This window comes from Leptonychotes weddellii, chromosome 11, assembly GCF_054177405.1.
Source record: "Leptonychotes weddellii isolate Sample4059 chromosome 11, ASM5417740v2, whole genome shotgun sequence".
NCBI classification, from domain to species: domain Eukaryota; kingdom Metazoa; phylum Chordata; class Mammalia; order Carnivora; family Phocidae; genus Leptonychotes; species Leptonychotes weddellii.
Window position 1 is genome coordinate 587,767 of NC_138379.1, and position 25,485 is coordinate 613,251.

General features: G+C 54.3%; 1 protein-coding gene across 2 annotated transcripts in view; it reads left to right on the forward strand.

Moving 5' to 3' along the window:
* AP2A2 (adaptor related protein complex 2 subunit alpha 2) overlaps nt 1-25,401 on the forward strand; it is a 61,681-nt gene extending 36,280 nt beyond the window's left edge. Inside the window, exons 4-15 of one of the 2 annotated variants that reach the window (XM_081797554.1) lie at nt 1,269-1,398; nt 4,891-4,992; nt 9,092-9,200; nt 10,762-10,912; nt 12,230-12,398; nt 13,417-13,554; nt 16,619-16,801; nt 17,319-17,416; nt 17,837-18,068; nt 18,170-18,337; nt 23,055-23,215; nt 25,161-25,401. In XM_081797554.1, the coding sequence (XP_081653680.1) occupies nt 1,269-1,398; nt 4,891-4,992; nt 9,092-9,200; nt 10,762-10,912; nt 12,230-12,398; nt 13,417-13,554; nt 16,619-16,801; nt 17,319-17,416; nt 17,837-18,068; nt 18,170-18,337; nt 23,055-23,215; nt 25,161-25,281 (1,762 nt within the window). In that variant the 3' untranslated portion in view covers nt 25,282-25,401. The remainder of the gene's footprint in view (nt 1-1,268; nt 1,399-4,890; nt 4,993-9,091; nt 9,201-10,761; nt 10,913-12,229; nt 12,399-13,416; nt 13,555-16,618; nt 16,802-17,318; nt 17,417-17,836; nt 18,069-18,169; nt 18,338-23,054; nt 23,216-25,160) is intronic. The other variant, XM_081797555.1, reaches the window with a different exon arrangement.
* Nucleotides 25,402-25,485: the final 84 nt, after the last annotated feature.

Sequence of the window (25,485 nt, forward strand, 5' to 3'; positions counted from 1 at the left end):
GGCCCCTTCCCCGTTCCTGGCACACACCAGTGAACACGTCTGTGTACTGCCTGCCCTGGGCCCGAGACAGAGCGGGAACAGAGTGGGCAGCGCCCTCCCTGGCCTCCTCAGGGATGCTGGATGTTGGTCTCCCCTCTCCCTGAATGTTCTTCCCGTGTGGGCGTCGGAGGCCTGTGGGAACAGCGGGGTGGGAAGGCTCCCCCGGGCTAGTTGGGATGCGCCGTTGCAAGCATGGAAACACACTGGCTAGTTGAAGCCCTCGCGGTTGTGCCAGGAGGCCTGCGGGGTGTGCTGCCAGAGAGAGGGGCACGCTATCTGTTGCTCCCCAGGGGTATTAGCATCCAACAGAATTTTTTACTAAGGTAATTTCTCTTTGGAGCGGCTTGGGGATTTCTCGTGTTGGGTGGACTCATTTAGGCATACAAGAGCTACCAGGGAGGTAGATGGGAAAGCTAGTCCCCAAACTCCTCTCTTCCCCTCTGTGTGGAACAAGAGCCCCTGCTGTTCTGACCCGGCTTTAAGAACGCCGACTTGTTCCTTTTCGGACGACCTGCACCGGCCTGCTCCTTGGTGGGCCTGTTGCTTTCTTGGTTGCTCCGCAGAGTTCAGCTGGGGCTGGGGGAGGAGGGATAAACAGAGCATTGGGAACACTGTCTGCCCTCAAGCCTGAACAGGAAACTCTCCAAATGCCCCTCTCCTGGGGTGTCTGCAATTGTTCTGACCTAGCTTCTCAGTGTTTGCTGCGTTCCTGGGGCGCTGGGCTCCACAGTGTAGGAGCACTGCTTTTCCTAATCAGCCACGCTTTAGGGGCGGGAGGGAATCACCAGGGGAGTTTTGTGGTAGTGCAAGGCTCTGACACTTGTCTGTTTTGACTGTGGTTATTAAGTGAATTGTAAGAAAAAAAAAATCACTGTAATCCAAACAGAGAGGAACATTGGTTGACTATGCTCCATCTTGCATAGCCAAGGTCATATTCAGCAGTTGGGAAAAACACCAGAACTGACACTTCTGGAGGTGAGAGGCTTCCCAGCAGGACTCTTTGCTGTCGATTGTCTTTGAGGTGGAGTCCGAAGCAAGTCTTTAGGGCAGCCAGCCATCAGTGTCCAGACATGGTCCACACCAAGACCTCTCACAGGAGGTGGGCATGCCACCTGGTCTTCAGGTTACTCTGGGGTATTCTCTGTGAGGCCCGGGGCCATGCTCAGCTTGTTGGGGCCACGTGGGGCGCCGGCTGAGTTCTTGCGTGACCACCAATGTCTGTCTTTCAGAGACACCATGGACAGTGTGAAGCAGAGCGCCGCCCTGTGTTTGCTGCGTTTGTACAGAACGTCTCCTGATCTTGTCCCCATGGGTGACTGGACGTCCCGAGTGGTGCACCTTCTCAACGACCAGCATTTGGTAAATGCCTTTGGATTAGCGTCCCCCCTCGCCACACCAAGGAACCGTTTTCTGAAATCGCCATTGTGAAAGCAGCTCAGCGTGGCTTCTTATGAGGCTGTGGGGAGACTTTCACAGCTCAGCCCATTGAGCGTGTGAGCACCTGGGGGCCTCTGTGGCTGGGGGAGGAGCTCCCCCCTTCCTGGGGACGGGACAACACAGACGTGGCCTCTGGCCCACTGCAGAACTCGTCATTGGAAGGGCCTTCTGCATGCTGCGCAGATAAACAAGACAGAGACCAGTGTCTTCTGGAAATACCCTGTCCAGGGAGGGCACGCCACGTGGTATGCTTGTCTGCCTGGGGTGTTGAGGAGTGCATCCTGTGACCCTGACCTAAGCTCCAGCGTGGCCACTGCACAGGCCAGGCCTGACTGTCCTCCCTGTGTCCTAGAAAAGGACAGGAGGTGTAAGGCGACTTGGTGGTTGTGGTTAGACCTGGGACACAGGGGCTGTCCACAGTGGAAGGGGCACGCAGGGACGTGACACCAGGAGGTGGGGTCAAGTAGGAGCAGATGCTGGGCACGGTGGCTTTGGGTTGCGTGAATTCTATTGTATAAATGAGAGAATTGAAATTCAACACAGATTTTTCCTGCTCAGTAGATCTAGGTATGAGTATGTCAGCTGGTTGCTGTGTTTTTTCCCAGAGAGGAATCTACCTTAAAAATTAAATTAAAAATAGGGGTGCCTTCAGCCGGTTGAGCGTCCAACTCTTGATTTTGGCTCAGGTTATGATCTCAGGGTTGTGGGGTTGAGCCCTGCAGCGGGCTTCATGCTCAGTGGGGAGCCTGCTTGAGATTCTCTCCCTCTGTCCCTCATTCCTTCTCCCTCTCCAAAAAAACAATGAATTAAAAATAAATGATCGTGGGGGCGCCTGGGTGGCTCAGATGGTTACGCGACTGCCTTCGGCTGAGGTCATGATCCCAGGGTCCTGGGATCGAGCCCCGCATCGGGCTCCCTCCTCCGCGGGGAGTCTGCTTCTCCCTCTTCCTCTGCCTCTCCCCACTGCTCCTGCTCTCTCGCTCTCTGTCTCAAATGAATAAATAAAAAAAATAAATAAAAAAAAATGATCGTGGCATGCAGATTCAGAGGAGAGAACTGGTGGCTGTGTTCGTGGCATGCAGATTCAGAGGAGAGAGCTGGTGGCTGTGTTGGCACGCTTGCTGTGCTGTGGCAGCCCCTGGTCTGTTCCCACGTTGTCGTGGCCCACGCTTCCTGGGATGTTTGTGTCCAAGTAGGGCAGCCCTTCCTCAGAGTGGAGCCCGGTCTGTGCAGCCGTGTTGCAGGGAGAGGGGGACGCATCTGGGCGGCGGTGTTGGGAGTGCACGCTGCGTTTTCGGGTCCCGCTCAGTGCAACCCAGACTCCGCCGGTGGAATCAGGAAGCCATGCAGGAGGGTGTGAGGCTTGAGGCCACGAGTTGCCCACCAGGCAGACCCAGGGAGGCAGGGGGGCTCTTTTCAGTTTTACGCCTATGGAAACCGGGGCTCAGAGGGACTCAGTGGCTTCTCGCAGACCCAGACTTGGGCCAGGAGGTGCTGAAGGCTCAGAGCTGGGGCAGCCGAGGGGGCCCGAGCTGCATGGCTGACGGGTGTTCACAGTCAGCACTTCTCAGAGTGGTAGCGCGAGGGCACCTCTCCTCTGACACCGAGGGGTTCTGTGGGCCGGGGTGCGGTTCGCTTTTACAGTTGGATGCGCACGACTGTGCCTTGCCAGCCGCACTGCCTGGCACCTGCTTGGCTGCAGAGGCCGCCGCAGCAGCTCGGAGGGGAGAAGGAGGAGGGGCTGGCCCAGGTGGACCGCAGGAAGGCCAGGCCCGTCAGCCTGTCTTTTTCCATCTCTCCTCTTCTCGGTGCGTGTTCTCTGTTCTCTGGGCGGCTGTCCTTTATACGGCCTGAGATTTGGCTTTCTTTGTCTCAGGGTTAGGAATGCCCAGGAGGAGTGTCAGCTGGCCATGAAGAGCAAGCAAGCCCCTGTTTGCACTGTGTTCTGAGAGCAGGGGAAGAGCCTGGGGGTCTGCGTGGGGCAGGGCAGTAAGCTGTGGCCAGAGGGACAGCACCGGGGCCGTTTGGGCTCTCCCGTGGTTTTCTCACACTGCCCTTCTACGAAGACTCCTGCAGGGACGCAGAGGATGGGAGAAGCTGTGCTCAGGAGCCAGCGAGAGTCCCAGCCAACTCTCGTCAGAATATGGAGGCTTGTTCTATCCTCCTGGTGGGCCAGGACGAGCCCCAGACGCTTAGGAGCCGTGCTGAATGACTCTACCCAGGTGGAATTTGCATGTTTATAAATACTGAGTGTGTTAGAGCTCTCTTGGGAGGGAAACAAGTTGGTACTTGTTTTGTTCACCGAGAAGTGGACATCGAGGCCAGTTAGATCCGTTTCTTGAAGGCAGCTTTCAGGTTGTCATTAGAAAGCTGAAGGAGCCGCTTAGTTGTGGCTGGGAGCTCACTCTCATCGCACCTTTGCAGCTGCAGAAACTGTCACCCCTCTCCCATCTGCTCAGGAGCGAAGTGGAGGAGGACCAGAGGGGTTAAACAATGGTCCAAGTCGCTTCCTGAGTTTTGTTTGCATCTTCATTGTCAATAAATATCGTTCCTTTGTTTTATCTATTCCATATTTATGAGAGAACTTTACTTAAGCAGTATCTTCCTTCAAGAGACAGGAATTGGTGGGAGTGACTCCTAGTTGTCCTGGGACAACAGCAAAGATGTCCCCATGCTGCGTGGGGGATCCTTGTGCACTGAGGCGCTGCATGGGGGGTGCTCTGCAGGGAAGGGGTGTCACCAGGGCCTGGGGTGCTTTAGGGACCAGCGTGGCAGAGATAGAGCTTGGACCTTTTTTTAAGAAGGGAAAGAATGGGCTCTTTCAGTTGCTGTTTTCCACGGTCCCGTTTTTGGATTGTAAAGATTCAAGTGAGTCCAAAGGTAATGTCTCCCTCCCTGGTCCATACAGAATGTTTTTCTTTTTTTTTTAAAGATTTTATTTTTAAGTAATGTCTATACCCAGCATGGGGCGCAAACTCACAACTCTGAGATCAAGAGTTGCGTGCTTTACTGGCTGAGCCAGGTGGGTGCCCCTACACGGAGTGATTTAAATTAGGGGCTGCAGGGACTGCAGCTGACCCCAGAGCCAGACAGGGGGCCAGACCCAGAGGAAGGCGGTAGGGCAGGTAGGGACTCGTCCAGAGCTGCTGCTGCCCAGTGCAGGCCTCCACGGAGGCATGATCTGGGGTGCCAGCATTGGTTCTCAGAGAGAAGTTCCAAAGAGAAAACGACAGATGTGTGCTGTCTCAACTTTTAAAGACACTATGGGCCAGTCACAGTAGTTGTGAATCTGGCCCAGGGGCTCCAGGTTGTTGCTCTCGGTTGAGAATTTTATCTGGAAAATGAGTTTACAGTGAGAAGTCAGCATCAGGCATGTTGGCTGTAGTAACAGCGTGTCTTGTGTGTTTGCTTCAGGGTGTGGTGACCGCCGCCACCAGCCTCATCACCACCTTGGCACAGAAGAACCCTGAGGAGTTCAAGACCTCCGTCTCTCTGGCTGTCTCCAGATTAAGCAGGGTAAGTCTGTTGGTGGGGAACGGGTCTCAGGGTGCGTTTCGTCTTAGTTATCTTATTTAATTAATATATTGGCTAACTGTTTAGAATGCAAGATATTTGGCTCAGTTTGTAAATTCAGGAGTGAGAACTTGTCTTGGTTAGGAGTTCGTTGGGTTTTCTTTCAACGTTTTTGCCCGTTGAGAGACGTCCTGTCTGTGTGGGAAAGTGCCCAGAGTAAAGCAGCCCAGCCCAGGTCGTGTCGCCTGAGAGCTGCTCAGCTACTGCAGCAGGTCGGGCACGGGGGTGCCGGCGGGGCCCCCCACCGCAGGGAGCCCTGTTCTCATTTGGGTGGCCTCACTCTTCACTTTCCTTTGCTGCTTGAGCACGTGTCCTAGCGGACGGCTAGCTCTGACTGCGTCCTGCATCGTGCACGGGCACCCTGCAGACAGCGTGTGTTCTTCTGTGTTTGACTGGTAGTGCTCGACGTTGCGGAGGTGGCGGATTTGTTTTGTGTGCCTTTCCTTCGTGTTTGACGCTGTGTAGAGCTTATATGAATACACTACAGCATACCTCCCCTAGTCTTGTCCAACGCTGAGGCGGTGAACAGCTCGGCTGTCTGTTGGCTTGGGCGTGGGCGTGCGTGTGCACGCGCATGGCTGGGGGGCCTGTCCCTGGAGGCGGCGTCACTGGGTCGTGGGGTGGCCGCGGTTCACCTTGAGGGGACAGTGCAGAGCCGCTTCCAGGCAGCTGAGCCGACTGACCTTCCCTCCAGCACGTGCAGTCCCTGCTGCTCTGCATCTTGGCCTTTTATTTTTTATTGTTTTTAAAGATTTTATTTATTTACTTGACAGAGAGAGACACAGCGAGAGAGGGAACACAAGCAGGGGAAGTTGGAGGGGGAGAAGCAGGCTTCCCGCGGAGCAGGGAGCCCGATGCGGGGCTCGATCCCAGGACCCTGGGATCATGACCTGAGCCGAAAGCAGATGCTTAACAACAGCCACCCAGGCGCCCCGCATCCTGGCCTTTTAGATGTTAACAATTCTGGGGGCATGGTAGTGTCTCATTGTGATTTAAATCTGCATTTTCTTGATTATCATCCAGGTTGAGCAGCTTTGCATGTTTGTGGCTTTTTTGAATGTCTTTTGTGAAGTGCCTGTTAATGCCTTTTGCTTGTTTTTCTACGGTTACCTTTTTGTTGTTTTGTAGAAGAAATTTCTTTATTTTAGATATGAGCATTTTGTTGGTTATGGTAGGTTGAACCAAACTGCCCACATTTAACCATTATTGGTCTTCAACAAAATAATGGCGTCTTTGTATGCTTCAGTCTGCTCTGTTTAAAAAAATCTTGTCCTCCTCTGTAACTTGCCATTTCACTGTCTTTGTGAAGTCTTCTGTGATCACAGATTCCCCATTTTAGTGCCCTAAACCTTTCCTTTATGGCTAGAACTTTTGTGCTCTGTGTGTGGAGTCTTTCCCTATTCTGTGGTTTCACATTTAGGTTGACAAGCCGCCCTGGGACTGGTTTCTGTGTTTACCAGTTGTCCCAGTGTCATTGCTAAAAAGCCTCCCTGCCCCCCCCCTCCCCAACCAGCAGTGCCACCTTGGCCATAAACCACTGAGCTGTGTCTGTGCCCCCCTCCCTCGCTGTCGCTGTTCATCTTGCACCCTGGCATACTGTCTTAGTTACTGGAACTTGAAGTCCAGTGGAGCATGCCCTCGATCTTGTTCCCCCACCCCCAAAATCCTGTTGGGACTGTAGGTTAGTTTTGAGAGAATTAAAATCTTGACAGTATTGAGTCTTTGAATCCATGACCATGGTATCCCTCTCCATTTATTTGGAGAGTTACTTTAATTTTTCTCACTCATGTTTTGTAACTTTTTGAGTAGAGGTTCCTTTATTTGTTGTTAGATTTATTTTTATACAGTTTATTTTTAAAATGCTATTCTCAATTATATCTTTTTAAAAAAAGATTTTATTTATTTATTAGAGAGAGAGCAAGCATGGGGGGCGGTTGAGGGAGACAGAGAAGCAGGCTCCCCACGGAGCAGGGAGCCTGATGCAGGACTCCATCCCAGGACCCTGAGATCATGACCTGAGCCAAAGGCAGATACTTAACCGACTGAGCCACCCAGGCGTCCCATCAGTGATGTCTTAAAATATAACCGCTATGTATTGGTTTGTGCAAGTGAATTTTGTACATTGATATTGGAGTTGGCAACTCTGCCAAACTGACTTACTGATACTATTTTTTTTAAAGATTTTATTTATTTGTCGGAGAGAGCGCACAAGCAGGGGGAGCGGCAGAGGGAGAAGCAGGCTTCCCGCAGAGCAGAGAACCCGATGTGGGACTTGACCTCAGGACCCTGGGATCATGACCTGAGCTGAAAGCAGACGTTTCACCGACTGAGCCCCCCAGGCGCCCCTCACTTACTAATCTTAGTAATTTATGTGTAGATTGTGTTAGATCTTCTTTGTACTCCATTATGTCTGTGGACAATGAGTTTTCTTTCCCAGCCCATATTTGTCTGTGTTTCCTGCTTTCTGGCTCCCACTCGGACCTCCACTCAGTGTGGACTATGAGAGAGGGTTTTCTTCTTCGTCCCAGAGGGGAGTCGTCAGTGTCTCACCATGACGAGTAGAGTTTGCTGGTTTTGTTGCCATTGGTTTGCTTTGTCACATGAAGGAAATTCCTTTCTGTATCTTGGCCAACATTTTTATCATGAATTAACTGGTGAAGCTATTTGAAGGTAGGGTTTCTTTGTGGAACAGTTTCTTATTTTGGGTTCACCTTATTTAATAAGCTATGGGTCTTTATATTTTCTGTCCTTTCATCAGTTTTGGTTAAGTTTCATTTTCCCGACGTTTGCTAATTTGTCTGAATGTTCACATGTCTCTGTGTGCGGGGGGTGTGGGGGTGCGGGGGTGTGGGGGTGCGGGCTGTAGGGCTGCCCCCATTCTCGGTCTTGCTGTGGGGTGTTTGTGCCTTTTCACTTTCCTGATGAGCCTGTTGAGCGTGATAACCTCTGACTTGGTGGCTCTCTCTGTTGTGTTTTTTCTCCCTGGCTGCTTTCTGTTCCTATCCTTGTTTTATTTCCTTTACTTTCTTGGGTTAATTTGCTAGTCCCTTTGTAAATCTTTGGGGTGAATTCTTCATTGCTTTTGTTTTTGTATTTGTTTCAGATGTGTGCATTTTTTTAGTTGTGAGTTTCTGAGTGGGGCTTTAGCTGCATGCGACAGCCTGCGTTGGGGCATTCTGCCCTGCGAAGCAGAGTGCTCCCTGGCTTCCTCCTCCATGTGCCTGTAGGCTCTGTTTGCTCTGCTCATCCTGCCCGTGCCTTCCCCAGCGCAGAGCTCACCTTCCTGCAGGAGGGGCCATGTCCTGGGTCTGGGCTGTTGTCTTGCAGCCGAAGGCGGGGGTCAGGGTGAAACCTTCCCAAACATGCTTACATATGACCTGAAGTGTCATACCTGTAAGCTTTGTAGGGTGGTGCTCCTCTGAGTTCCCTGACAACGGGTGAGGAAGGCACTGGGCTGTGTGTTAGTGGAAATGAAATGTCTTAGGGGGCAGTCACGTATTCGGAAGGTGGAGGGGAGGGTCTGCCCTGCCGAGGACCCTGACGGCCAAGGAGATGGAACCATGAATGAAGGAAGCTTGCTCTCTGGCCTCGGCGAGCTCATGGCAGGGGTTGGCATTGGAGGGCTGTGGGGATACGGGGCTGGGTTCTTCTAGAACACCAGCTTCTCCCTTCTGAGGGGACCAGAGTTCTCACCCTTTTGTGTTTTATTTGCGTCCTGGTCCACTAAGGAAAGATTGGGTTCCCAGTGCAGGTGCTGTCGAATTCCGTAGCGGTTTCAGGTCAGTGGTATCGGCTGGTTTGTGCCTGCCGGATGGGGTGGCCATTGCAGAGCAAGAGCATGTGGGGCCGCTCCCGACAGTGACAGTGGGCGGCTGCTTGCCCCGTGAGCGTGGCGTCGCTGCGCTCCTTTACCTCTAGACTGGAGAGAAGCCTGTTAAATATCCTTAGCTCATCGAACAGAACCGTTTCTCAGTGTGTGATCCGATGACCACACTGAGGACCTCTCTTAGGGACACCTGCCCGCATCTGTGTTGTCTTACAGATTGTGACGTCTGCGTCCACAGACCTTCAGGATTATACCTACTATTTTGTCCCGGCTCCCTGGCTGTCTGTAAAACTTCTGAGGCTGCTACAGTGCTACCCACCCCCAGGTACAGCTGCGCAGCGGAGACCTCTCTGAGCGGGTTACTTCAGTGTCTTAGGGTTGTGTTGTTTGTTTGTTATCTTTATAAGTCCTTTCCCGGAGCTGGTTCTTGTTCTGTGGATCCTTTATGATGCTGCCACACATCTTGGCTTTCCCAGAGCTGCTGGTACAGAACTCACAGTTTTGTTACAAGTTGGGATTATCTCTGCTTTTATATAGTATCAGATCTGTGCAGGTTTTTGAAACGATCTTTTTCAGGAAAACTTGAAACATTTATAAACTTTGTATCTTAAGTTGTTAATAATTTGTGTAACAGTGTACACGTTGGGGATATTTTTCTGTTTATGTTTTATTGCAAAATGTTACATTTGACTAATATGGTAAGTATATCCAGATAGAACTTGTCAGTTGAAGAATGTAGATGAAATTTTTTTTAAAGGTTTTATTTATTTATTAGAGAGAGAGAGAGTGAGAGATAGAGCACGAGCAGCTGGGAGAGGGAGAAGCAGGCTTCCTGAGGAGCAGGGAGACCGACACGGGGCTCGATCCCAGGACCCTGGGATCATGACCTGAGCCGAAGGCAGATGCTTAACGACTGAGCCTCCCAGGTGCCCTGTAGATGAAGATTTTTATAGATAACTTCCAAATTGCCTTCTGCAAAGATTGCTTGTTGTTGTAGCCTTTACATTTTAATCTAACTGGATTTTGTACAAGATATTTCTTTGTTCGGTTCAAGTGATTTTCTCCTACTAAATATTTTTCGTACCAAAGTATGAACTGCACACCTGTGGCAGAGCCTTCTCTTGAGCTGGAGTGGCCCAGCCTCCCTGATGGCCTCGTTCCTTACTGCCTCACCCCTGCTGCCCCTGGCTGCCCGGCCCTGCCTGGCAGCCATCCCACTTCTTCACTCTGAGGTCGCCTGTGGGTGTGAGTTTCCTCATCTGACCCTCCTTTCAGGCCATAGGCTCCAGTTTTCTTGTGGCCGGCCCCTCACCTCAGGCCTCTGTGCTCAAGCCCTGGGTGGCTGCTCCTCGGGGGCCCTGCTGGTGCCCCTCCCGAACTCGTCAGCAGGGTTCTGCTCCTTTCTCCAATGGCCGGGTTTGCAATGCCCCGGAGGTGCTGGGGGTTTTGGTGGACAAGTTGTTTATGATATTCTGATATTTTTACTGCTTTCTTATTCCTTTTTTGTCTATTATTTCTTTTTTCTGGTTTGATTAGAACTTTAAAAATTTCCTTCTCTTTTTATTGGTTTTGGCAACATTTTCTGTATTTGTTGGGAATGAAGGTGGAGAAAAAGATCTTTTGCCCCGTCTTTCAAACTTTTATATTATGTTTTTTGTCTGTGTCTCTGAGATTTTATTTTCTCTTGATTTGTGTAATCTGTAATGCAGCGAAAGTGTTGTGCATCTTACTTGCATTAAAACGTATGGGTAGTTACCCTAGCTATTAAAACTTCTCATTTTAAGTAGCTCCACGGTTAGACCAGGAACCCTGGTTGTGAGGCTGTACGGCTGGGAGGGGCAGCTGGGTGTGGGGAGCCCGGCCTGACAGTGGTGTGTCTTGCCCAGAAGACCCTGCAGTGCGAGGTCGCCTGACCGAGTGCCTGGAGACCATTCTGAACAAAGCCCAGGAACCACCAAAGTCAAAAAAAGTGCAGCATTCCAACGCCAAGAACGCCGTGCTCTTTGAGGCAATCAGCCTGATCATTCACCACGATAGGTGGGTCAGCAGTGGGTGGTGCTCTCCTTCCCTTGACCTTTCCCCCTTAGGGAAGACGCGCCCCTCTGAAACCTGTGCGTGTGCCCTTTCTTGTGATGTGAGGCCTGCTGGGTGTCGTTGAGTGCTTACCCGGTTCCCGATGCTGACACGGTGCCTCTGCCCTCCTCAGATGGGTGTGGGCTCCCTGTGTGGTCCCTTTTCTTGGCTCCCCTCCAGCACTTTGTGCTCTCTCTGGCCTCAGAACTTGTTCGCTGCGGTCCTACCTTTCCCTGAAGGCCTCTCCTGTTCCTCCTGGGCACCCCGATCCTGCCTGGCTTCTCCCATAACCTTACAGGAAGGACGAGGGTGGGTGCCTGTTAGCTTTCCTGTGACACAAAGCCACACTCAGTGTTGGTCTGAGGCCTTTATGGGGAGTTCAGCACAGGGAGATGGTGGACAGCAAAATGGTTTGCTTCCTTGCCTTTTCTCCTCAGCTTCTGTAGTCTGACTTCCTGCCTGTGGCCTTGCAGCTGGTGCCTTGCTTTAGAGTTCCCATTAGCACAATGGTGTGGCTCCCGGGCAGGGCTGTGGGCAATGCCACCTGGGTCCCCATGACTGCAGACTGCTGCACGCCATGCAAGGTGGTGTGGGGCTCAGGAGGCGTGGCGGACCCTCTCCCAGCCGCCTTCCACCTCACTGTTTCTGCACAAATGTAGTTTCTTGGGACAGAAAGTCCTACTGAGAGTCCTACGTTAGCAGGGTTGGAACTGTTAAAAACAAAAGTTTTGATGTTAGAGGAAGCCCTGTGGTCTTTATAGAAGATATTTAAAGAGCAGCAGCATCATGAGGGCAAAGTCAAGAGTAAGTAGCAGAGTAGCCAGAACTCTCTGGGAAGCGGTACTTTGGGACTCACTGACCTTGCGCCTCTGAGTCCGTGCGCATGGCTCTCAGGAGTCTTCTCCTGGGCAAGGCCGCTGTTCAGCCATTCACCAAGGCTTGCTGCCTCTGGCTGAGATGACCTCTCTGGCCTCTTGGCGAGAGTCCTGAGTGTTCCCTCTATGAGCTTGGCACAGAGGCTCAGGAGACGCTCCATTCGGGGTGGTGCCTCTGTTGTTCCCAGCTCTTTGGAGTTGGTGGAATTCTGCATATGAGGTGGCAATGAGCAGAGCAAATGCAAAACTGGCCTCAGGGTTTAGGTTCAAGACTTTTGTTGTGGGGGCCCCCAAGGTCTCCCTTCAGTAGTGTGCTGGCCACCTGCCATGCTGACCTGTGAGTGGCCCTGTCTGTGAGGCGCGTGCTGAGGAACCCCCACCTACCCTGCCTCTCCTGTCTGTGCAGTGAGCCAAACCTCCTCGTCCGCGCCTGTAACCAGCTGGGCCAGTTCCTGCAGCACCGGGAGACCAACCTGCGCTATCTGGCCCTGGAGAGCATGTGCACACTGGCCAGCTCCGAGTTCTCCCATGAGGCGGTCAAGACGCACATCGAGACAGTCATCAACGCTCTGAAGGCAAGTGCTCTGTCCTCTGGGGCTTGCACCCCCGGGTGACTGTTTTCTCTCTGCCTCTGAGGTCAGCTTAGAGCACACAGTATTGAGCATCCTGTTTTGCAAAAGCCGAGTCACGGTAGATGTTTGAATCAATGCAAACAGTTTTTTTGGTAGAAAGATACAATATTTTGTCCTTGTCTCTGAGAAAACTCACCCTTTGCAAAAGAAAATACACCTTTCTTAAAGAAAGTTTCAGAGTTGCAAGAGCCAAGTTGAGGTTACTTGCTCCCGTTACCTGCCTTTGTGAGTCTCCAGAACAGGCTGGTCGCCCACAGTGGGACACCACGGCATCCCCTGTGTTACTGGTTGCTAGATGAAGTGCTCTAGAGAACAGAAGGCGGGTGGGGACGCTACAGAGCCCTTTGGTCTGCCCAGGCTTACAGTTAAGAACAGGTCTGACTCTGTCCCTTTGTGTTTTAGCATTTTTGGTGTGTGTTTTGAGTAAGAGGCCACACAAGGGCTGGCAGCTTAGTTTTTTGGTGTTCTGGATTCTCCTGGTCCTGGTTTTGGTGTTTGTTATCAGTTACTGCCAGAAGTCAGAAAGACTTGCCCTTGCCTTTGTCCGTTGTGTGGTGGTTCAGCTGTGCCTCCCAGGCTGTCCTGTGTCGAGGAGCAGCTGGGGTCTTATTGCATTGCAGAAGCTGACGGAGCAGGTCTGGGGTGGGGCCTGAGAGCAGCACTGTGATAAGCTCCCAGGTGAGGTGGAAGGTGCCAGTCTGTGACCACACAGTAGAGAGGCCTCTGACCTACCCCCAGGGACTCACCTTGATTCCGGGTGGTCCAGAGCTGCTGGGCCCAAGTGTAGGAGTGAGGGGCTCTGCATGAGCAGAGTGTGTCAGGGGTCCCTGGATCAAGATGGGGAGTGGGGAGAGCTCTCAGTGAGCGTTGGGACGGAGTAGGGGGCCTGAGCCGCAGGGGCCCGGCCACCCTGCCCACGGTCTGCTTGAATGGCTTTTCAAGCTGTTCCTCGTGCCCCCAGACGGAGCGGGACGTGAGCGTGCGGCAGCGGGCCGTGGACCTCCTCTATGCCATGTGTGACCGCAGCAACGCCCAGCAGATTGTGGCCGAGATGCTGAGCTACCTGGAGACGGCCGACTACTCCATCCGAGAAGAGATTGTAAGTCTGATGGCTGCTGTGCCGCCCGCAGCCTTCCTTTCCTTCGTGTGTGTGGTTCTTTCCAGTGCTTTCCTGGGAATCTGCTCAGTTCTGGGTGAGAGATTCCTTCACCTTAGCTTCCCATCAGTGGAGCCTTTCAGTCTTTCGGGAATGACTTTAAACAGCCTGTGTGAATAGGGACCCTCACAGTGAGATACTTTTGCAACTCAGGTGAGCACGAGTTCAGATTCCTGTGGGCAAAAGTCTGCAAGTTTGAACCTTGGAATTACTGCTTATGTGCTGGGCACGCACTCCTTTCTCTCTGATAACGTTGAGCGTAGCCACCGTTTCCCATCTGGCAGCCCTCACGTTAGGTCATCAGCAAAGTGGGTGCACACACCAAACACCTTGTCAGAGTCCTGCACATACTGACCTGGGGAAAGGCTGATCGTGATGCAGAATTGGGGTGCACCAGGTTCCAGGTAGCCCGAGGCCAGCACATAGGGGGGCCCGAGTGTGTGTTGTGATTCACAGAGGGCTCAGTGTGAGTCTGTGTGGAGAGGTCAGTTGCCAAGGTCAGCGACCCTGCAGCCTCTCCCTCCTATGAAAAAGTGTTTCTTATTTGTTGTTCTGGGGAGCAAAGTATGGCTGAGGCCTCCTGGGGAGCTCTGGGGAGCAGGTGTCCAGCATCAGAGCTCACCACGAGTGACTCTCAGGATTGCTCCTAGGCTGCTGTTCGGTTTGGAAATGACAGGCTTGGAGCTTCTGGGTATAGGTGGCTCTGCATACAGTTGGACACTCAGATTTATAGGGGATCATTTATTGAATGGCTGTGGCCCCCGTGGCTGGGCTAGGGCAGGTCCTGGCTCTTCAGTGCTAAGTGGCATGTCTTAATTACCGTGTGGTCATGCTTTAGTGAGGAGCAGGGCTCCCCTGAAGAAGAAGGTCAAGGAAGGCTTCTGGAGCTGAACTGATGCCCAGCCAGGAAAGAGGGCTCAGGTGCATGCAGGGAGCCAGGAGGGACAGGGAGGAAGATCCAAGAACAGACGTTCAGGGGAGCGTGGGGAGGAAGATACGAGAACAGACGTGCAGGGAGCGTGGGGAGGAAGATCCGAGAACAGACGTGCAGGGGAGCGTGGGAAGGAAGATCCGAGAACAGACGTGCAGGGGAGCGTGGGGAGGAAGATCCGAGAACAGACGTGCAGGGGAGCGTGGGGAGGAGATCCGAGAACAGACGTGCAGGGGAGCGTGGGGAGGAGATCCGCAAACAGACGTGCAGGGGAGCGTGGGGTGGAGATCCAAGAAGAGACGTGCAGGAGAGCGTGGGGAGGAAGATCCGCAAACAGACGTGCAGGGGAGCGTGGGGTGGGGATCCGAGAACAGACGTGCAGAGGAGCCTGGGGTGGGTTGGGGGTCATGTTTGGAGTGCGGTCAGGCGGCAGGGCTAGGGCTTGGCGCCTGTGTGGGTGGGGCTGGCTCGCTCTGGGGACCGTAGTCACTGGGGCATGGTTCTCATCACTGCTGGGTGCGTTCTTTTTTTTTTTTTTTTTAAAGATTTTATTTATTTATTTGACAGAGAGAGACACAGCGAGAGAGGGAACACAAGCAGGGGGAGTGGGAGAGGGAGAAGCAGGCTTCCCGCTGAGCAGGGAGCCTGATGCGGGGCTCAATCCCAGGACCCTGGGATCATGACCTGAGCCGAAGGCAGACGCTTAACGATTGAGCCACCCAGGCGCCCCCCGCCGGGTGCGTTCTGAGCAGAGAGGGAAGGGGCGTGTTCAGGCTTTTAAGGTCTTGAACGTTAGCCAGCTCCATGTTGGCTTACCCCTTTGGAGATGATGAGTGACGTTCCTCGGTCAGCTTTAGTTGAGCGAGGAGTAAGACCGACCGACCTGAGTTTCCGGGTCAGTGCTCTGTGCGTCCGTCTGTGCAGTGTGGCATGTCCGAGGATGTGCCCTGGGGTCGTGCTAGCTGCCTGGCATCCACACCTGGATGTGCTGGGTGCCCTGCTCACAGGGGGCCTTTCTGTCCGCAGGGAAGGCAGGTCCTAGGCAGGATGGCAGACTTGCTTATAGTGTGGCTGAGAATTGGTGGAGGCAGAGCTCCGGACCCTGGTGGGGGCTGGGCGCAGCTTGGGAGGCATTGTCATGGGGTGCATGGGGACGGGTTAGCATGGTGGGAGCAGGGCGTGTGTGGCAGGGGCAGTGAAGATGCTGGCCCGTGTCGTGGTGGTGGGGGAGGCCCTGAGTGCTCAGCTTTGGGGCAGGCTCTGCGCTCAAAGGGTTTTAAGCCAAGGGCAGTGACACTGAGTTTTGGAATGACACTCTGGGATCTCTATGGAGAGTTGCTGTGGATGCTGGAGGGTGGGCAGAGCAGATGGGTGGTGGTCCAGGCTACAGCAGGGGCTCTGGGGGCACAGTCAGGAGGGTGAAGGAGTGGGAAGGTGGGCTGTGAGGGTGGGCAGCTGCGTAAAGAACAGGGTCTAGTGTCGACAGCTGATGCTGTTCAGGGGGCTCAGTGCCCCAAGAAGGTGATGAGGGGAGGGAGCGAGGGTCTGCTTTTGGACAGCCCAGTGCTGTTGCCCCTGGGCAGTGCGTGTGGTCCACAGAGCCCTCTGGAATGCATGGGGGTAAATGAGTGGGTGGGGTCTCCCATGAAGAGTAGAGGGGAGAGTGTTGAGAAAGACTGGCCAGATCAGGAGGAGACCCAGGGAGCCCTGCCGCTCTGAGGATGGGGCTGCTGGGAGGAGGACCCATGCAGGGCTGCCTGGGCCGCGGTCGGACAGCAGTGCAGGACGAGGCTTGCTGTGCCCTCCTGCAGCCATGACCCGGCCCTCCGGTGTGTCTTCCTAGACTGTGTCCCTCCGAGTCTATTCCTGGAGGGAGGTCTGGCTTTCCTCAGTGAAGTCTGCAAATCTTCAACTTTCTGGGCTCCATTGAGAATTTGGTGGAAGCTTCTTGCACACCCAAGCTTTGGCACATGCGTAGATCCTTCCGAAGTCCTGGAGTTGATGTGGGGCAGCACACAGTGCTGCTGCTGGTGCCGTGGGGCCCGGAGCACCTGCCCTGAGCATCCACCCCTGCAGGTGCTGAAGGTCGCCATCTTGGCGGAAAAGTATGCTGTGGACTACACGTGGTACGTGGACACCATCCTGAACCTGATCCGGATTGCCGGTGACTATGTGAGCGAAGAGGTGTGGTACCGTGTCATTCAGATTGTCATCAACCGGGACGACGTGCAGGGCTATGCTGCCAAGACGGTGTTCGAGGTATGGTCCAGGTGCCCCCCTCTGGATAAAGCGTGGGGCTCTGATGGGTGTTGCTGGCCTCCCTGTGTCCCCCACCTGCTGGTCTGGGAGGTTCCAGCTCACGCTGTGGAGCCTGATCTCCAGTATGTGCAGGGTCTCCGTGGTGCGGTTCTCGGGCTCCGTTGGCGAGGGTCATGTGCGCCCAGGAGGTTGCTGATGCGCACCTGCCCCCACCCGGAGCCCGAGTGGAGCACAGCTCTCGTTCCAGGGCTGGGATTGGCCACATCCCTGCCTCTGGGGCTCCCCTGCAACTGACATACCTGCAGAAGTGGCGGGAAGGGCAGGGAGGGGTGGGTTCGAAAGCCAGGACGGTCTCTTGGAAGCTGCTGGAAGCTCACAGGAGAGCTTCCTGAGTTGTGCTTAGTTTTGGCGAATCACCACGATGTAGCGACTTTATCCTGACGGCAGATGTGTCTTAGCTCTTCGACCTGTGCTGGGGGCCCTGTGCATCGGGCTCATGGTGCTCACTGTCTTACAGGCTCTTCAGGCCCCGGCGTGCCATGAGAACCTGGTCAAAGTGGGTGGCTACATCCTGGGGGAGTTTGGAAACTTGATAGCCGGGGACCCAAGATCCAGGTGAGAGAGCCCACGGGAGTCGGGTGAGCGCTGCACCGTGGTGCTGGCTCTGGGTCTCGCCCTTCTCAGCTGTCGGTGGAGGGTAGGGTGGCAGGTGTCCTCACGGCTCGTTGGGACGGCCAGAGCAAGAGCACTTCCACTCTGGGTCACTATTTTTATTTTCCTTCAAGCTGTACAAGAACAGGGGTTCTAGCTGACTGGAGGGGAGGTTTGCGCTCAGTCGGAGATGGAGGTGTGTGCCTGACGGCACACTCTTCTGCTTCACAGGAGTGGTTGTGGCTTAGTGTGGGTCCTTTTCCCAGAGCCGCCCCTCGCTCACTGCGCCGGTGAGAGGCATAGGTGGCTGGTGGCGCGCACAGGGCGTTGGGGACGAGGGGTGACGTGCCCCCACCCTGTCTGCGCCCTGTCTGTGCCCTGCAGCCCCCTGATCCAGTTCAACCTGTTGCACTCCAAGTTCCATCTGTGCAGCGTCCCCACCAGGGCGCTGCTCTTGTCCACCTACATCAAGTTTGTGAACCTCTTTCCGGAGGTGAAGACCACCATTCAGGACGTGCTGCGCAGTGACAGCCAGCTGAAGAATGCGGACGTGGAGCTGCAGCAGCGGGCCGTGGAGTACCTGAGGCTCAGCACAGTGGCCAGCACTGACATCCTGGTAGGCCCTGGCTGCTCTGTCCCCCTGCCGCGCTGTCACATGTCTTGGGGTTGGAAGCCATGGGGCTCTGAGCTGTGGTGACCCGGGGCCTCTTTCTCCAGGCAACTGTCCTGGAGGAGATGCCGCCGTTTCCAGAGCGTGAGTCTTCCATCCTGGCCAAGCTCAAGAAGAAGAAGGGCCCAAATACAGTGACAGACCTGGAGGAGGCCAAGCGAGAGAGGAGCGCCGATGTCAACGGGGGCCCTGAGCCTGCCCCGGCCAGCGCCGCGGTGGGTCCCTTCCTGATGGCAGTGTGCTGCAGAAGCTCCTGGGTTGCCTGGTCTCTGAGATTCGGGGCCAGCAGAGCATTTGCCTGTTCGGGAGAATTCTGTGTTAAGTATGACAGTGTGTGCCAGGAACGTAGCAGTGGGACCAAGTCCAGGTCTTCACCTTTCTTTTGCCTACGACCTCCAGAAGCTGTTTTCAGACGCCTGGGCCCCGTCTTCTAGAACGTCCTTCAGGTTGCTGTCTCAGGTCCAGAGTCCTCTCCCAGTTCCTCTCTGTCCTGACTGTGGTTCAGACGACACGGTCACTCACTTCATTTGCGGGACTGCCTTGTGTAGGAGGCCTGTCCAGCTATTCCTTGTTGGTTTAGAGCAGACTGACGTACCTCATGCTGTTCTTAGAGGTTTTCAGTAGTGACTTGGTTCAGAATCAACTTCCCTTATTTGTGTGACATGGTGAGAACATTCACATATAAACAAAAACATGTCCTTCGATGTTTATCAGGTGGGAGATGTTGTTCTGAGAGTTGTATTTGTTTCTTGTCTCTTCCTGACTGGAGTAGGACTTTCGTGAGAGCATGCACACCAGCCCTGCCGCGTAGCTGCCACCTGGGCGCTGGGACTGGCTCCCCAGAACTGTGGGCTTTCAGCTTGTCCGTTATGGGAGGGATCCTGGAGAGCTTCCTTTCTTCTCTGGGGTCTTGATCCAGTGACGTGAATAATACCTGCTAGCAATACCAGCTGGCCTTTGTGAGGAGGAGTGTCAGAGCAGATGTGTGTCCCTATGCAGAGACCAGGGCCTTTGCTTGTCAAGAGTGTGCTTATGTCTGAGCCCTGGTGCTCCTTGGCGGGATCTGCTTGTGTGTCCCCACTGACCGTGTGTCTGGCCCCTGAACCGAGGATGCCGGGCCTACCATGAGCCCTATATTCAGGCCTCCCCAGGCCCCTGACTAGGGGTCCCCACTGCGACAGGTGTCACCTGAGTCCTGATTTGGAGGTGCCTTCTTTAGTCTGGACCTTCTGGCATGTTTCCTTGTGATGCCTGCTCTGTGGTTTTTGGCAGCTAAATTTCATGAATTGATTTTGCAGTGAATGATAAATACATGCTTTTTCTCCAGGTGGTCATCATCCCTTTGTCCCTGAGTAATTTAGCAGGGCTGGCTTTTCAGGCTCCGTGCCTCTGAACCCATCCCCTTGGGCACAGAGTGGACTTGAGTCTTAAAGGCAGTGACTGGCTCGCCCCACCCCAGGAGCGTGGACAGTTGTTGGTGAGGAGGTCCCGAAGGTCATCTTAGTGCCAGGGTTTTGTTGATTGGATTTGTGAAGTGGCCTGATTCCAGGAGGTAGTGGGCCTGCAGGCTTGTGCGTGAACTGGTTTTCGTGCTACACCAGGTTCTTCCCATGTGCTGGGGGTGGTGGCTCGTCTGCCTGTGGCATCGTCTGGACTCGGACTCGCATGATGCAGCGGGGGGCTGTCTCCCAGGAGAAACTGGGATGGCCTGTCTGTGCCTCGGGGGGCAGCCCCTGCCGAGTACCCTGACGTGAGCAGCAGAAATGAGCATTAATATCTTTGCTGATGGTTGTCATTGGTCTCTTCTTATTTGGTTCTTGATTTTTCTTGAGAAGTGTATGTGTACCAGGCCTTGGGCCACATGTGGTTTGCCCAGCCACATCCAGGCTGTGGCCCTTGGGAATCTGTTGGCCCCTTTCTGACGCCGGTTGTGAGCAGTGAGCCCCACTTTGAGAAGGCAGGTGTGATAAGATTTAACAAGTTGTTGATAAGGCATGTTCTCAGGGGTGGGGAGGAGGGAGGCTCTCTTCCAGGCTAACTCGGCAAATGTTTTAACTTTAGGCTGTGAGTTTTCTTCTTGACTGTAAGTGCCTGGCGAGGAGATGTTTGTGGTTCTGAGCTGAGAACTGGCAGTGCTGCGGATACAGCATCATGATCACTTGAGTGGTGGTCTGCTCAGTGCTCAGACGGCCGGGGGTCTGATCAGAGACCCCTCCAAAGGGGGCAGGAGAAGCAGGGCAGAAAAGGGGGGCGGGGCCCCTCTGGGTTGAAAGTCTCCTCTAGTCTTCCTTCCCACCTCAGAGGGGAGGCCCTGCCTCAGAATGGCATTGAGATATCTGGATTTTACGTGGAAAACAGCAGTGTGTTTTACTGTGGTGTGCTATCGGTCAGAATGTCTTACTCAGGGTCACAGACGATGCTGGAAGAATGTTTTCTTTGTAACAGGCTGCTCTCCTTGGGTCCACCTTCCGTGGGCCTGGGGCCTCGGCCCCTGTGCCTCCTGGCTGCTTGTCTATGCATGGTGAACGTGCGTGGCCAGCATCTCTTGTGGTGCCAGGGCCATCTTTGGTGGGTGTTTGGAGACATCCCCGTGCTCCTGGGGCTTTTAGGCTAGTAGCGGAGTTTGGAGCCAACATGCACTCTGTAGGCGTGCGGGACTCTTCTTGCTGTTCTCCTTCCTGCTGTTGTTGCCGTCAAGGTGAGGAGAAGGAACTTGTCTGATGGGTGTTGGGCAGACTCCCCAGGGATGGTCTCCTTGAGTCCTGAAAGGAAGAGGAATCAGCAGAGAGGCAGTGGGTCTGGGGACCTGCCCCGCGGATCTGGGGAGTGAGTGTCCAGGTGGGTCCTCCCAACAGAACAGCCTTGCTTCTGTCTGTTGTAATTTTGGGGGTGCATATTTGACTTAATTGGACAAAAGGTTTTCTTTTAAAAAATTTTTTTTGAGAGAGAGCGAGAGCATGTGCCTTCACGTGCTTGGTGGGGGGTGGGGTGGGGCAGAGGGAGAGAGAGAATCTCAATCAGGCTCCTCGTCCAGCACAGAGCCTGATGTGGGGCTCGATCTCACAACCCTGAGATCATGACCTGAGCCAAATTGAAGAGTCAGACACTTAACCGACTGAGCCACCCAGGTGCCCCTGGACAAAAGATTTTCTTTAAGAAACATTTGGGGGCGCCTGGGTGGCTCGGTCAGTTAAGTGTCTGCCTTCAGCTCAGGTCATGATGTCAGGGTCCTGGGATCGAGCCCTGTGTCGGTCGGGCTCCCTGCTCGGTGGGGAGTCTGCTTCTCCCTGTCCCACTGCCCTGCCTTGTGCTCTCTCTCTCAAATAAATAAGTAAAATCTTAAAAAACAAACAAAAACTTTTGAATTGGGGCATCTGGGTGGCTCAATCAGTTAAGCGTCTGACTTGGTTTTGGCTCAGGTCATGATCTCAGGGTCCTGGGATTGAGCTCCATGTCGGGCTCTGTCCTTGGCATGGAGTCTGCTTGGGACTCTTTCTCGCTGTTCCTCTCTGTCTTTCCAATAAAGAAATCTTCAAACAAACAAACATTTGAACCATTATTCAGGAGCCAGTGGTAAAGATCTTGCAATAGGTGGCAGTGGGCGATAATCCCCACTTAGGCCGTAGGTGTCAGCTACAGCAGACACCTTGCTTGCCTGATTCCGTGCTCAGATGGTCAGACTCCTGCAGTAACAGGGAAGCAGTGTTTCGAGGAGTTGTGCTCCCAGGAGCCCTGTCCCGTGCAGTGAGGGCCAGGAGCCACCTTGAGAGGTCACATCCCCACCCTTGCTCATGTTGCAGGAATTTCTGGTATTCCTTCTCTTGACACCTCCTCTGTGGTCCCCATCCTTTCTCTGGGGGCCCTGCAGGGTTGGTCTCCATGCGCTGCATACCACCGCCCCCCCAGCCTTGAGGAAGGAGGGGCCGTCAGCAGAGCAGGGTTCTTGGCCCCGTCAGACCCACACCCTCTTGCAGAGCACATGTATTGTGATGCCTCCTTTATCTTAGAATGGAATTCCTATGGCAGTCAGAGGCCTTGCCAGCGGTATGACTGGCCAGTGCCCAGGGTGGATGCCCACGTGCTGGGGGAAGAAAGTACTTGGCCTCCTTCAGCTCACAGGGTAGTTGTGTTCCTGAAAAGATGAGTGTATGTTAAAACCCAGCAAAATATGAATACAGCAATGTAAAATGGCATCAGCATGTAGTCTCAGATAATTCCAGACTGACTTGTACCTTCACGAATGTTCAGTGGGACACTCAAAGTCATTCAAGACCAGCCTCAAGGCCGAGCGGCTCATCTCTGCCCTTGTGGCGGCACCGCCCTAGGGGTAACCAGAGCCCGCTCGCCTCCCGAGGTGCAGGGCCAGAGTGTGCATGTCGGCTGGGTATGTGCTTTGTGGGGGGGAGTGGTCCCCCCGTGGCTTTATTCTTTGTCTTTTGCCCTACTAGGATCAAAAAATCATTTAAAAAAAAGATGTCTGTTCTATAGGTTTTTTATCTGTTTTTTTCCTCTGTGACTCAGTAAGGCTTACACATGGTTAAACCAAGAGTGCGCCCTGAGTTGCTTGCTGACTTCACCTCTCACGCTCACTCCCACTTCGGAAGGTTGACCGTGGCGTGTGAGGTCTTAGTTCTTTTTGGCCTCCTTTGTGGCAAAAGTGTTTTCAGAAGTTTTTTTTCCCATTCAGATAATCTTCATGAAAAAAAGGTTAACTCTTTTTCCAGTCGTGTGAGATTGTGACTGATCCTCCAGCTGTGGGCTTCAGGCCTGACCCTGGGGTGTAGTCGCCCATCATGTGCTGGATGCTTGCTGGGCACAGCCTGGCAGGAGCCTTGGGCGGGGGGGGGGGGCAGGTGGCGCAGGTGCTGGTACTTGCTTGGCCTTGGTGTGCCTGAAGGTTCCCCGCTGACCCTCTCCTTCCCTGTTTTCCAGTCCACGCCTTCTCCATCAGCAGACCTCTTGGGTCTGGGGGCTGCACCCCCTGCCCCCGCGGGCCCCCCACCCTCCTCCGGCGGGCTCCTCGTGGATGTGTTCTCAGACTCACCCTCCGCGGTCGCACCACTGGCTCCCGGCTCCGAAGACAACTTTGCCAGGTAGTTGGTCTCTCGTGTCCTCAGGACAGGGACTCTCTCGGCATCATCCCCTCTCTGCATGTGCCCAGCCTGTCCTTTCTGTTAAGACACATTCCTCAGTTGCACCCTCCTGCTTTATCCCAGTCTATCTGTCCCAAGGTGCGTGCCATCCTCCCCTCCACCAGCCCCATCTTCCCTGCTTCCTGTGTCGCCTCATCAGGACCGCCCCACCCCCGCTGTGCATGGAGCCCTGCTTCCCGTGAGCCTTCACGTGGCCCCTCTTCCCCGTCTCCAGGACGCGGACGTCACACTGCCCTTCCCAGCATGTTTTCTTTCCTGCTTTTTTTGCTGTACTGTTCCGTACCTTTTTTCTGTCTGCTCTCTGTCCCTCGTGTCTCTGCTGGTCTTAAATCCGGCCAGGAGGTGTGGGAGGGCTTGGCCTGGGTGTGGGGGCAGGCCGGCCAGACGGAGAGGAGCATCTTCACAGAGCGGCCCCTTGTCCTTGGGTGTTGTGACGACAGCAGCAGGATTCTTATGGTTTTGCAGTTTTCCTGTCTCTTGGTGTTCGTACTGTGTGTGAATTCTTGCTTCCTGTTGCTTGTTGAAGGTGATGAGGAGAGGTGGGTTTGGATGGGTGCGAGTTATGGTCTGTGGCTTCTAGAAGTGCTGAGTTGGAGATTGAAAAGCACCACACACTCAGTTGTGTTGTGGAAGAAGGTTGTGCATACCAAATGGGCTGCATTTTGCCTTCTGAGGCTTCGTGTGCAGCGTGAGCAGCTTGAACTGGGCAGAGAGCCTGTTGTGTTGAGATGGGGGTGCTGGATGAGGCGGGAGGGCAGCCTGGGGGCCGAGAGGAGCACAGCTCCGTGGAGTGGGCCCCGTGGTGGACGGCCCGGCCATCCGTGGACAAACCGTGCCTCCTGCTGTGTCTGCTGCTGCTGCTTCCACGTGCGGGCGGCTGTGGCGGTGCTGCGGGCTGGTGGTCCGTGGGGCGCCCGGGGGCACACACGCCGTCGGCAGCACCTGAACCTCCATGGGGCGCCCGGGGGCACACACGCCGTCGGCAGCACCTGAACCTCCGTGGGGCGCCCGGGGGCACCTTCGTACCAAACGGGGTGGGGCAGGGCTGCTGCTGGCTCTGAGCTTCTCCAGGCCAGCAGCACAGCTGGACTCGGAGATTTTGGGGTATAGGGGCTGCTGCCAGGGAGCGTCTGTCTCTCGCTGCCCCCCGATGTCATGGAGGGCTCCTCGTGGTGGTGCCCTTCCTGCCCGCCCGCCCCACCGCCCACTCTGGACTGTGCCTCCTCCTCCCTGTGCAGATGGGGAGCCCCCAGAGTAGGGGGCCAGTGAGCGGGGCGGCTCGTGTTCCTCGGTGACTGCGCCGCACCTGCCCTGCCCCTCGCTCCTTCTTTTGGTCCCAGTTCACCGCATAATGGTGATTTGTGGTAGAGGAGGCCAGGACACTTAGCTCCTCAAAGATGAGTACAAGCAAAACTGAATACACGTTATTTTATTTTCTTCCGATTCTGTGTAGTGTAGACACCGTGTAGTGAGCCGCATCCTGGGCCCACGTGGGGTGCAGACCCTAACCCTGCACGGAGGGCTGGGCATCGCCTGCAGCGGCCCGGCTGCCATGCTGGTGGTCACCCCCAGAGCTGTGGCCAGCGCCCTGCCTCAGGTCCGGCCTGAGAGCGTGTGTGGGCCCCGGCGTGTGCGTGTTTGAGTCGTGGATCAGCGCTTTCGTGGAGGGCAGAGCACCGTCCTGCCCTGTCCTGTGTGGTCACACCCCGGGTCTCTGGTGGGCACTTTTTACTGATGTTTCTGCAGTACTTTTCTACTTTAACTTTACTTTGAGTCCATTAGAGGTTTTTCTGGCCTTTTTGTTTGTTAGACTCTTTTTCAAAGTAAATCTTTATATTTTCATTGGGTGGCTCTGAGGGACTCACACGCTGTCCCTTCCCCCTAGGTTCGTCTGTAAAAATAATGGTGTGCTGTTTGAAAACCAGCTGCTTCAAATTGGACTGAAGTCTGAATTCCGGCAGAATTTGGGTATGTGCTTTAATTACTTAACGGAAACCTTCACTTAGAAACTCTGGGCAGAAAATATTTGCAAGTCACGCATCTGGTAAGGGCTTAGTTTCCAGAACATACAGAGAACTCCTAAATCTCAACAATAAAACAACAACCTGATTCAAAGATGGGCAGGGGACTGGAGCCGACGTCTGTCCAGGGAAGACCTACAACTGGCCAGCCAGCAGGGGAGATGCCCACGTCCTTGCTCGTCAGGGACA